General features: G+C 41.1%; 1 protein-coding gene across 2 annotated transcripts in view; it reads right to left on the bottom strand.

Moving 5' to 3' along the window:
- Positions 1–8,945: 8,945 nt before the first annotated feature.
- The window catches only part of LOC137415578 (schlafen family member 13-like), a 44,086-nt gene continuing 41,136 nt past the window's right edge, over positions 8,946–11,895 (bottom strand). For both annotated transcript variants that reach the window (XM_078775719.1, XM_078775720.1), the window contains exon 6: positions 8,946–10,438. In XM_078775719.1, coding sequence (XP_078631845.1) covers positions 9,688–10,438 — 751 coding nt within the window. In that variant the 3' untranslated portion in view covers positions 8,946–9,687. The remainder of the gene's footprint in view (positions 10,439–11,895) is intronic.

Here is an 11,895-nt window from a genome sequence, read left to right as displayed (position 1 = left end):
AACATTCAACCCACAGCATTTAACCCCTGACTATCACTTCTCCTTCTCCCTCCTTTTGCTTTAAATATTTCCCTATTGATTCTTGTCTTTTTGCAATTGTTGTTTTCATGTATTGTTATGCATTATGTTTTCCACTCTGTCAAAGCGCCTTTGGGCTTCTTGAAAAGCGCTCTACAAAATAAATAAATAAATTAAAAAAATGTTCAGTGATGTTTTGGGGATGCTGTGCTGCCTGTGGCACTGGTGCCTTGAATGTGTGCATGGCATCATAAAATCAGGAGATTAACAAGGCATTTTGTCACGCAATGTTGAACCCAGTGTCAGAAAGCTGGGTCTCCATTGAAGGTCATGGGTCTTGCAGAAGGACAATGACCCCAAACGCACTTCAAAAAGCACCCAGGAATGCTTCAAGCCAAAACGCTGTACTGTTCTGAAGTGGCCGCAATGGGTTCAGATCTAAATCCCATTGAACACCTGTGGAGAGATCTGAAAACAGCAGTTGGGAGAAGGCACCCTTCAAATCTGGGAGAACTGGAGCAGTTTTCACAAGAAGAGTGGGACAATCTGCCAGTAGAGAGGTAGGAAGCTCATTCATGGCTAGAGGAAGCGCTTGACTGCAGTTATTTTGTCCAAAGGTTGTGCTACCCAATATGAAGTGTAGGGCATCAATAATTTTGTCAATGCCATTTATTTTTATTTTCTGATTTAAGAGGACTAGTGTGACTCGGTGCAACCCTAACACGTCGTTTCAGAGGGGTAGGCATCTTTGACCATTTTGGTGTCTTTTGGGTCTCCATGGTGTTTTGGGTCTTCAAGGCCATTTGGGTGTTCAGGGTCTTTTGGATCCTCTGGGCCTTTAAGGGTATTTTGGGTCTTTGAGGTGTTTTGGGTCTTCAGAGTCTTTTGGGTTTTTGGTGTCTTCAGAAGCTTTTGGGTCTTAAGGGTCTTTTGTTTCCTCTGGGTCTTTAAGAGTCTTTGGGGGTGTTTTGGGTCTTCGGGGTGTTTTGGGTCTTCGGGGTCTTTTAGGTTTTTGTGTATTCAGGGTCTTTTTGAGCCTCGGGGCCTTGAAGGGTATTTTGGGTCTTTGGGGTGTTTTGGGTCTTCGGGTGTTTTGGGTCTTCGGGGACTTTTGGGTATTCAGGGTCTTTATGAGCCTCAGGGCCTTGAAGGGTATTTTGGGTATTTGGGGTGTTTTGGGTCTTCGGGGTCTTCAGGGTGTTTTGGGTCTTCAGGGGTCTTGGTGGTCTGAAGGGTCTTGGTGGAATTAAAGGGCCGTCAAAGGTCTGCGGAGTCTCCGCAGTCTTAACGCAATTAAGAGGGTTAATTAAGAGGGTGGTAATTTTATTTGAAGAAGAAGAAGTCGTTTACGTCGCAAATAAACATAACGACATGCATTACCATATACGTTTGCTCTCTTATAATAAGAGATATATTAAGTTCTGACTCAAAAATAAAGGTTCTGTAATATTAACAGTGAAATAAAGAATTGTGGAGACCAAATACTTTTGTCAATTTCAACTTGTTTTCAGAGAAAATTGTGAGTTATTTGAAAAAAGTGCAAGGGTACCAATATTTTTGGTATTTATGGCCACGACTGTGGCCAAACTCTAACCGTCCCCGCCCCCTGACTGAAAGTCCTCAATCCACCCTCTCCCAATCCTCAATCTCTCCTTACCAATTCTGTCGCACCTTTGCTCTCCCTCCCATCCTCCCAACCCTAATTCTCTGTCCTCCCCTCCCACTCGTAAAAGCAAAAGGGCATTCCCACATCGATTATTACATATTTCTTTTTTACCTCATTGAAACAGCAGAATATTTTCTTCCTTTGACGTCACAGTGAAGGTGAAGGCCTCGATCCAGGCCGATTGGCCAAGGCGACCGCCTAACAATATAATCATTGGTTGGTGGTTGAGATGTCATCCTACAACAATGTAAGTACAAATTTATTGAATTTTATGACGGCAACAAACAACTTTCCTGTGTCCAATGACCCCATCGATGCTGTGTCCAATTGTACAGCACAGTGCAGGTAAATGTACAGCACAACAACCCGCACTTAACGAAGGTTCCCAGAGCAAGGTTCGCTCCAGCGATTGGTTTCATTTACACCTCTTCACTTAACGAAGGAGCTTCATTCAGGAGCTTTATTCGCTACAACGTAGGAGTTTTCACAATGTCTGTGACTGGTGATTCACTGCAACGAATGGTTTCATTTACGCCTCTACACCTAACGAAGGAGCTTTATTCGCTACAACGTAGGAGCTTTCACAATGTCTGTGACTGGTGATTTGCTATAGCGAATGGTTTAATTTACACCTCTTCACTTTACGAAGGAGCTTTATTCGCTACAACGTAGGAGTTTTCACAATGTCTGTGACTGGTGATTCACTGCAACGAATGGTTTCATTTACTTCTCTTCACTTAATGAAGGAGCTTTATTAGCAACAACGTAGGAGCTTTATTCGCTACAACGTAGGAGTTTTCACAATCTCTGTGACTGGTGATTCACTGCAACGAATGGTTTCATTTACACCTCTTCACTTTACGAAGGAGCTTTATCCGCTACAACGTAGGAGTTTTCACAATGTCTGTGACTGGTGATTCGCCACAACGAATGGTTTAATTTACACCTCTTCACTTTATGAAGGAGCTTTATCCGCTACAACGTAGGAGTTTTCACAATGTCTGTGACTGGTGATTTGCGACAGCGAATGGTTTAATTTACACGTCTTCACTTAATGAAGGAGCTTTATCCGCTACAACGTAGGAGTTTTCACAATGTCTGTGACTGGTGATTTGTTACAGCGAAGGGTTTAATTTACACCTCTTCACTTTACGAAAGAGCTTTATTCGCTACAACGTAGGAGTTTTCACAATGTCTGTGACTGCTGATTCACTGCAACGAATGGTTCAATTTACTCCTCTTCACTTAATGAAGGAGCTTTATTCGCTACAACGTAGGAGCTTTCACAATGTCTGTGACTGGTGGTTCACTGCAACGAATGGTTTCATTTACGCCTCTTCACTTTACGAAGGAGCTTTATTCGCTACAACGTAGGAGTTTTCACAATGTCTGTGACTGGTGATTCGCCACAACGAATGGTTTCATTTACGCCTCTACACCTAACGAAGGAGCTTTATCCGCTACAATGTAGGAGTTTTCACAATGTATGTGACTGGTGATTTGTTACAGCGAATGGTTTAATTTACACCTCTTCACTTTACGAAGGAGCTTTATTCGCTACGACGTAGGAGTTTTCACAATGTCTGTGACTGGTGATTCGCCACAACGAATGGTTTAATTTACACCTCTTCACTTTACGAAGGAGCTTTATTCGCTACAACGTAGGAGTTTTCACAATGTCTGTGACTGGTGATTCGCCACAACGAATGGTTTCATTTACTCCTCTTCACTTTAAGGAGCTTTATTCGCTACAACATTGGAGCTTTTACACTGTCTGTGACTGGTGATTCGCCACAACGAATGGTTTCATTTACACCTCTTCACTTAACGAAGGAGCTTTATTCGCTACAACGTCGGAGTTTTCACAATGTCTGTGACTGGTGATTCGCCACAACGAATGGTTTCATTTACACCTCTTCAGTAAACGAAGGAGCTTTATTCGCTACAACGTAGGAGCTTTCACAATGTCTGTGACTGGTGATTCGCCACAACGAATGGTTTCATTTACACCTCTTCACTTAACGAAGGAGCTTTATTCGCAACAACATTGGAGCTTTTACACTGTCTGTGACTGGTGATTCGCCACAACGAATGGTTTCATTTACTCCTCTTCACTTAACGAAGGAGCTTTATTCTCTACAACGTAGGAGCTTTCACAATGTCTGTGACTGGTGATTCGCCACAACGAATGGTTTCATTTACTCCTCTTCACTTAACGAAGGAGCTTTATTCTCTACAATGTAGGAGCTTTCACAATGTCTGTGACTGGTGATTCGCCACAACGAATGGTTTCATTTACACCTCTTCACTTAACGAAGGAGCTTTATTCGCTACAACGTCGGAGTTTTCACAATGTCTGTGACTGGTGATTCGCCACAACGAATGGTTTCATTTACACCTCTTCAGTAAACGAAGGAGCTTTATTCACTACAACGTAGGAGCTTTCACAATGTCTGTGATTGGTGATTCGCCACAACGAATGGTTTCATTTACACCTCTTCACTTAACGAAGGAGCTTTATTCGCAACAACATTGGAGCTTTTACACTGTCTGTGACTGGTGATTCGCCACAACGAATGGTTTCATTTACTCCTCTTCACTTAACGAAGGAGCTTTATTCTCTACAACGTAGGAGCTTTCACAATGTCTGTGACTGGTGATTCGCCACAACGAATGGTTTCATTTACACCTCTTCACTTAACGAAGGAGCTTTATTCGCAACAACATTGGAGCTTTTACACTGTCTGTGACTGGTGATTCGCCACAACGAATGGTTTCATTTACTCCTCTTCACTTAACGAAGGAGCTTTATTCGCTACAACATTGGAGCTTTTACACTGTCTGTGACTGCTGATTATGCAGTCACTTCTGTGGCGATGAAAATTTGAAAAACACTGTTTTTCTACGATTAACTTTTCAATGGCTTAATTAACTTTGGAGTTGGATTGTGAATAATTCACCTTTCAGAATGAAAGGGTTAATTACAACCATCTCCTCCAATACTTGCTGCCGTTGCCTTCTTGGATGGGCAAGTGTTACAACGAAATTAATTTTATTATTATTGTTAGTCTTTATTATTAGGTTAATAATAATGTTATAATGTAACTTGCAACTAAAACCATCGTTATACCAACCATGTGGCTTTGCTTTCAGATGGAAAAATGATGGTTAGGAAACGAAGTGTAATTTTTCCCATTTAGAAATAATGCATAACGAGCTCCTGCATAATAGACAGGTCCAGATTTGAGAAAAAATTGAATGTTGTAGGCATTTCATGTCAAAAGTGGGCAAACAAGTTTTTTGCGATAACTTGAGGGTGCTGAATTCAAAAAAATTGTTTTCCAGGCTGAATTTTGATTTAGACCCTCAAATTTGGAAAAACAAAACAAAATGGCCACCATTTTTCACCTTTTTTGCCTTATAACTCGGCTTCTAAGCATTATTGAAGTTTTTAAATTGTGGCAATACCGATGTTTGTGATACCAAGGATTCCAAATATGTTGTCACCTAAGTTGTATCTGGTTTGGTTTATCTGCCATCTTGAATTCCAAGATGGCCACCATTATTCACTTGACTGCTTGAGTCAAGTGCCTGTCACCACTAACTGTATAGATCAAATCCTGTGCGAGACTAAGTATACGACAGCGTCTTACGGACTCATCTTCACCATCACTGCTGTCCTCATCAGCATCTTGCTCCAGTAGACACTGGCCACCTATCATTAGGTTAAGAAACATGTATAAACTTTCCAATACACATTTAATGGCTTCCTCTTCACTGACATTAACTCCTTCGTAAGCTGGGTGTGAAAGGATGTCACTTTTAGCTTGAGGGCAACGTGGATCATGGACAGGAACTCACCTTCTTCTTGTGGTTGGTCGGTAGGAATGGTGAGTGTAGCTGCTGCTTCTTCATCTGTTTGTGTCATCTTTGAGACAGGTATATGGCCAAACTTCAGCGGAACCAGAACAGAACGTCGCTCACTCGGTGCATTGTCATGGAGTACAATTACCTCGTAGAATTCTGAAATCTAAAGAGCCAACTTATCCTTGAATGTGCCCATTCGACTGGTAAATGAGGGTGGAATATCCAAATTGGATTCTTTGGCACAATACCGGTTCCACACTTCCCTTAGCTCTAATATATGGCCATGGTCAGCAGAGTACTGCAGCTCATGGCATAGGCAAATCATCGCAATGTCTGTATGCTGAGAGTTCTCTTTGGTTTGGGATGTCCTTCTGATAAACTGAACTTAGCAGGAGAGATGATACTTTCCTTCTGCTGCATAAGGTCACTGACAGCTGCAACACGAACACTCATTTATTGGTCAAACTTTGCAGCTTCCAATATTTATTGGCTGTTGTTATGGAAATTAACTTCTGCTTGGCCTTTTTCTGTTGGCAGATCAAGCATAATTCCCAATTGGTGGGCTGCGCGCTACTACGTCGATTTGGGCAGGAAGGCTGGGATTCTGCTGGTCTTGATGTTGACGGAGAGTCAGAAGAAGAATAGCGACCACTCTCTTTCAAGGATGCATTCTTAAGTCTACTAAGTCTTTCTTTCCTTGTGTATGTAGCATAGCACGTTTTGTGCCAATGGATCTCCTTTTTGGAGTCTTCATTCAGGACCTTCAAGAGTCTATCAACCGTGTCCTTGCACTTGACATCTCGTAACTTTTGTCGTTCGTGCGTAATCTTCGACAATGTGCCCAGACCTTTTTCTGATGCATCGTACAGGATGTCTCGTCTCTCTTCTTGACATATTATGCACAGATTGAGGGAAACTGGGGTGGATCTCTTCAAGTTAACTGACGCATCCATGATCTCACGGAGGTGTCACATATCTGTAGTGATAGAAAGAAAAATAGTTTGTGGTTAAATATTGATTAACATTCATTCTGGTTGATTTGTTTGTGAAGTAAATGTTAGCTCTTTCACGAGCCTCGATTCAGTATACAAAAAAAAACAAACAAAAAAAAAACAAAACAAAGTTAGACTGCTCCAATTATAATTCTCTTTAAATATTCTTGGAATTTCATATTTCATCTTGTATGTTATTTACAAAGTAACAGTATCATAATTAAAATCAACTTCATTTATCAAGCATCACAATAATTCAGATGGAAAAACAGATTCAAGCCATTGATTTCGCTCGCCTTTATTTATCTATCTATAATTCCAGCAATCTCTGTGTGTCTGTCTGTGTGTCTGTGTGTCTGTGTGTCTGTGTGTCTGTGTGTCTGTGACCGCTGTTTCTCGACAACCACGGGTCCGATATACTTGAAACTTGCCAGGTATATTGCTGGGGACCCGAGGATGTGCCTTTTCAAGGTTTCATATTAATCGGACAATTACTTACCGAGATATGTCCAAAAAACGCTTCAACCAATCAGAGAGCAGCGAGCTATCACGTGTGCCGAACGTGGCGATCAGACTCTGCCTCGGACGGCACATTTGACAGCGTATTCATTTATTTCACGTTGGAAAACTATGTTGCCGTTAAACTATGTTTTAAAACGAATTCAAACTGCGATTAAATTAAAACGATTCATCCTAACTGCGATTTGCGAACTTCCGGACAGTGACGACTGTCCGGCAGCACGCTTTCCGGCATCCAATCACAGAACGCTTTGTTGCGTAGGCGTGGCCGATGTGAGACGAGCGGAGCTGAGCGCGTTACGAGCTGACCGCCATTACGGTACGTAATTCGATTTCTTATGCGCATTATTTCTCCCAATTCATTCATCTCCCAATTTCTCCCAATTCAATTCGTATCACTAATAAAAACGAATTTGCGATTCATTCGCTTTCCTGCGCGTTTGTGCACGCGATGGCGATTGCTTTACCAAACTCCGGAAGCCGTTCGCTTTGGACCAAACCATTGCATGAGGGGGGGGTTCTGTGGTCGTTGCGAATGGACCAAACCATTCATGTAAATAGAGGGGGGGGATTGTCACTGTACTCGCAAGCCGTTCGCCGTTCGCTTTGGCGTTGCGAATGAACCAAACCATTTCATGTAAATAGAGGGGGGGGGGGATATAATTTTAGATAGATATATAGTACGGGCATATATATAGTACGGGCATGCCCTAGTATTATAAAAAATCAAAAATTATCAAACACATAATTAGTAATGTCAATTTTTAAACTATTATAATCAATAGTAACTTAAGCATAAATTAAGTAATATTGTACACGTGTGTGTGTGTGTGTGTGTGGGGTCTGTGGGGAAGAGGGGGGGAAGGGGGGAGGGGGGGGGTGAAGGGCTGGTGATATGGATGGTGTGTGGTGTGTGGATGTGTTTGGTTGTGTATTCATGTATGACAATTATGTATTTACAGTATAGATGTTTGATAATCTGTCTCTTTGCTATTTGGCCTGATTACATTCAATACGAAGAAGCCGAGAAATGACGGCCATCTTGGAATTCAAAATGGCGAGCAGGCCAAACTGGTTACAACTTAAATTTACACAACATATTGAAATCCTTGGTATCACAAACCTGTGTATTACCATGCACTTTTCAACTTCCTCTATTGCTTATTCCTTTAGGCTGGGCTCATTTATTACTGTATTGGACTAAATTATGGTGGCCATCTTGGAAATCAAGATTGCGCGCAAACCAAACTAGTCGTAACTTAGGTAACAGTATATCTGGAATCCTCAGTATCACAAACATCGGTATTGTCACAATTTCTAACCTCCTGTGACACATATAAGCCAAGCTATAGTGCAAAATATGGTAAAAATGGCGGCCATTTTGATTTTTTGGAATTTGAGAGTCGAAATTCCAAAATTCAGCCTGGCAAACAATTTTTTTGAATTCAGCACCCTCAAATTACCCAAAACAACTTGTTTGCCGACTCTTAACACGAAATGCCTAAAACACTTTTTTTGAAGCACAAATATTGAAATCTGGACTTTTGCTATGTCTGGACTATGACGAAGTTTGCATCACGTAGGGTCATAAAGGTAGCAACCCCTTCGTTAAGCGGGGGACACCTGTATAAATATTAAATTGTATGAAGATTAAAACCAAAGAACGCAACTTACAGCAGGCCAACGGGTGCAAATGGAGGCCTTGCAGCGAGACCACGGGCTTGATTATCTACCTCAAACTATGCCTAAGACCAACCGGTATAGTGCTAGTCCAGCTTGTATGCCATACAGAAATAAGTCTCCTTCAGCAATGGAGGATCATGCATGCGTTTTCCTTACCAGCTTGTGGCAATATCATATAAAGAGAGTTTTTCCTCATCATACACAAGAAATACAATTTTATTTTCATCTTAAGTACATGATACAGAGTACAAGAATGGGATATACCAATTTAATGTAACATGCTGCCTCAAACAATTGGGGGAAAAAATCAGTTTACAGCGATGTTGAAATCTGAATGAGAATAATTCGAAATTTTCAAAATGTTTCATTTCATTCATCTTAATTAAGCGGAAGTGCAAACAAAAGCATCCAACACTGAGCTTCGTGGCAAAGCGGAAGTGATTTTAGCAACCAATGTATATAAGCAGCAAGGATGGCTGACAAGGCTAATGTTAGCTGACTTCCAAGCAAATGGAAGATGATCTCAGGCAAATTATAGAGTAAATAGAGCAGAATGTTAGTAAAGTACAATATGCCTTCTTCAGATTAAATCATTCATGAAAGCCTCAGGTAAAAATGCCTAGTGTTCAATAATGTACAGTGGAAGCCTGGTGTTGGCTTAGTGGTTTGAGGGCAGGGGGTTGACTCAGCCTGTCATCCTTCTGAGGTCGACAAATTGTGTTCCAGTTCACTGGTAATTACCTGCATGTCACAAGATGCGACTCACAGGGTTGGTGGCAGGAAGGGCATAACATGGATAGGAAGGCCATAACAGGAAGGCCTAACAGGGCATAACAGGGAGGCCATAAAACATTGCTTCAAAAAGTGGGCACGGTGCCCAAATAAGACCAACCCCCGCTTTGTGGGGAAAAATTGCCTCTGAAGGTGGTTGTTTTATTTCTTTTATTCAATAATGTACAGTCTGGCTACTGCTCGAGAAGCAAGCATGAGTTTAATGTTGTTCTCGAATGAACTCTCATTGGTTCGAGGGTCAACTCCAATGACGATCTCACTCTCCAGTCCAGAAAAGCGCCGAATACTGTCAACAACGAAAAAGCCTTTCATGCCTGGAGCCTCTGTAGCTTTCACTGAACGCCCGTCATGCTTTACTTGAGAAACAATCTCCTCACGAAACATGTCAGCAACTTCCTCTGTGCTGTAAAGCACAGCAATTTGATGAGGACTATATCCCTCGTAAAGATGATCAAGTATCAATTTAGCTACAACCTGTAGGCATTTGTTGTATTCACATGGAATAGTCTTCACATAACCTGGAAAGGTTTTGAGAAGCTTGAGGTTTTCCAAAGCTCGCTCTTGTCTCTTATCTTTGGGAGCTTTCTCACAGTATTCCTGCACAATTTTACTGACAGCTTCGCCACACCTAACAATTGTGTGCAGCGACTCTATAGGATCAAGGTGTTCTGGCAGGCCTGTTTCCTTAGAGTCTGCCTTCTGAAAAAAATCAAAAAAGATCCAAACAACTCCGAGCTCTTCATTTTGTTGTTGTTTTTGAATTTCTTTTACTTTTTCAAACCAATTTTCCCCATTTTCGTGACGGAAATTCTGTGCTTCATCAACCACAACGTGCTTGACATGTGGAAACTCGTTTTTCATGAATGCACACCTTGTTTCACATCTGCACAGGTTCTCATCTCTGAAAGGACAAAATAAAAAATAATAAGGCAAATGGAAGTCTTTTTTCCTGTCCAAGACGCATGCAACAGTTATGAGATGCATCATACAGAGGCAAATAATATAACGAGACAATGGAAAATCAACATTTTGAGATTCAAGCTGTAGTGAAAGCATCATGATACAACTACTCAGATGAGAACAGCAAACTAGTCCAACGAATCTCAAACAGGTCAATGGCCTTACTCCATGGTGCAACACCTCGTCAGTGAAACAACAGACGACAGTTGCAATAACTCAAACAATTTGTATCCAATTTATCCAGGAATCGAGGTGTATGCAAGCAAAATGAAACCAAAAAATTTAATATTGTACTGGTTATGCAAAACATTTTATTCTAAAGAAGAATCAGGAAAGAAAGCTGTCCTGTAGGCAGCCAACATTAAAAAAACCACCTTCTCCAAACCGCTTCACCGATCGATGTGAAACTTGTCATGTCTGGTAAAAATACGATACTTGAGAAGAGCTGAAGGGTTATAAATCAAACTAGTTTATTTTTAGGACAGCCAACAAGGGCATCTACCCGTTGTCACAAGCAGGGACTACGCGGAGGCATATTGGTGACGCAGTCAAATTGTTCTCGTTTATAATGTTTTTATTACTTGTTTCTTTATTTTTTTTAGAAATATATATAGATGTTCTTCTACTGATTTACAAATGTTGTAATACAACCTTTATAAATGTGCTCACATTGTAATACTTAACAGACGATCTAACATTCTAAATAGTGCGTACTTTACAGCAATATGTACATACGTGGGTTGTTACATATGTGGGGTGGATTGTTGCTGTCACCGACTTCCTGATAATATTCCATCGTTAACCAGACCCATAATCGGTCTGATTGGTCTTAAGGAAAATGTGTCTTGCGGCCCCACCCCCATCAGGCTGATTGACAGTCATAGTCTCACCCACCCCACTGATCCCTTCCTATTCCTTTACAAAGGAATGCAGTTTTACATGCTTTCCAGGGAATCCTTTCAAGCTATTAAAACTATGATAGCAAAGGATGCTGCACTAAGTAAAACTCGGATGGTACCAGTGTCATTGCCAATGAGAACAGCAGCTCAGAAATACGGCATCTGCAGATTATTATTATGAGATTTTCTGGTTTCGACAATTTTGGATTTTTGCTCTCGTTTCCTTTTGCCATGGTACTGAAAAGTGATCCCTGCCTTCAACAATCAGCTGAACAAACCGGGTCGACTCTCACATGTAGACTAAGTGACGTTTTAAAGAAGATACTCCAATTCTCGTTTTGTATGTAGCAGATGGGACCGACATTTCTCCCACGCCATCCCTACATAGAGTGCTAGCGCACTCTAGGATTTGGCAATGGGTCAATATTAGGAAATTGTGGTTATGTTCAGAAAATTCAAAACAAATAATGATTTTAAGAAACATTGACATCACAACATA

This window comes from Myxine glutinosa, chromosome 4, assembly GCF_964187855.1.
Source record: "Myxine glutinosa chromosome 4, kmMyxGlut1.1, whole genome shotgun sequence".
NCBI classification, from domain to species: Eukaryota; Metazoa; Chordata; class Myxini; order Myxiniformes; family Myxinidae; genus Myxine; species Myxine glutinosa.
This window is presented reverse-complemented; position numbering and strand designations above follow the sequence as displayed.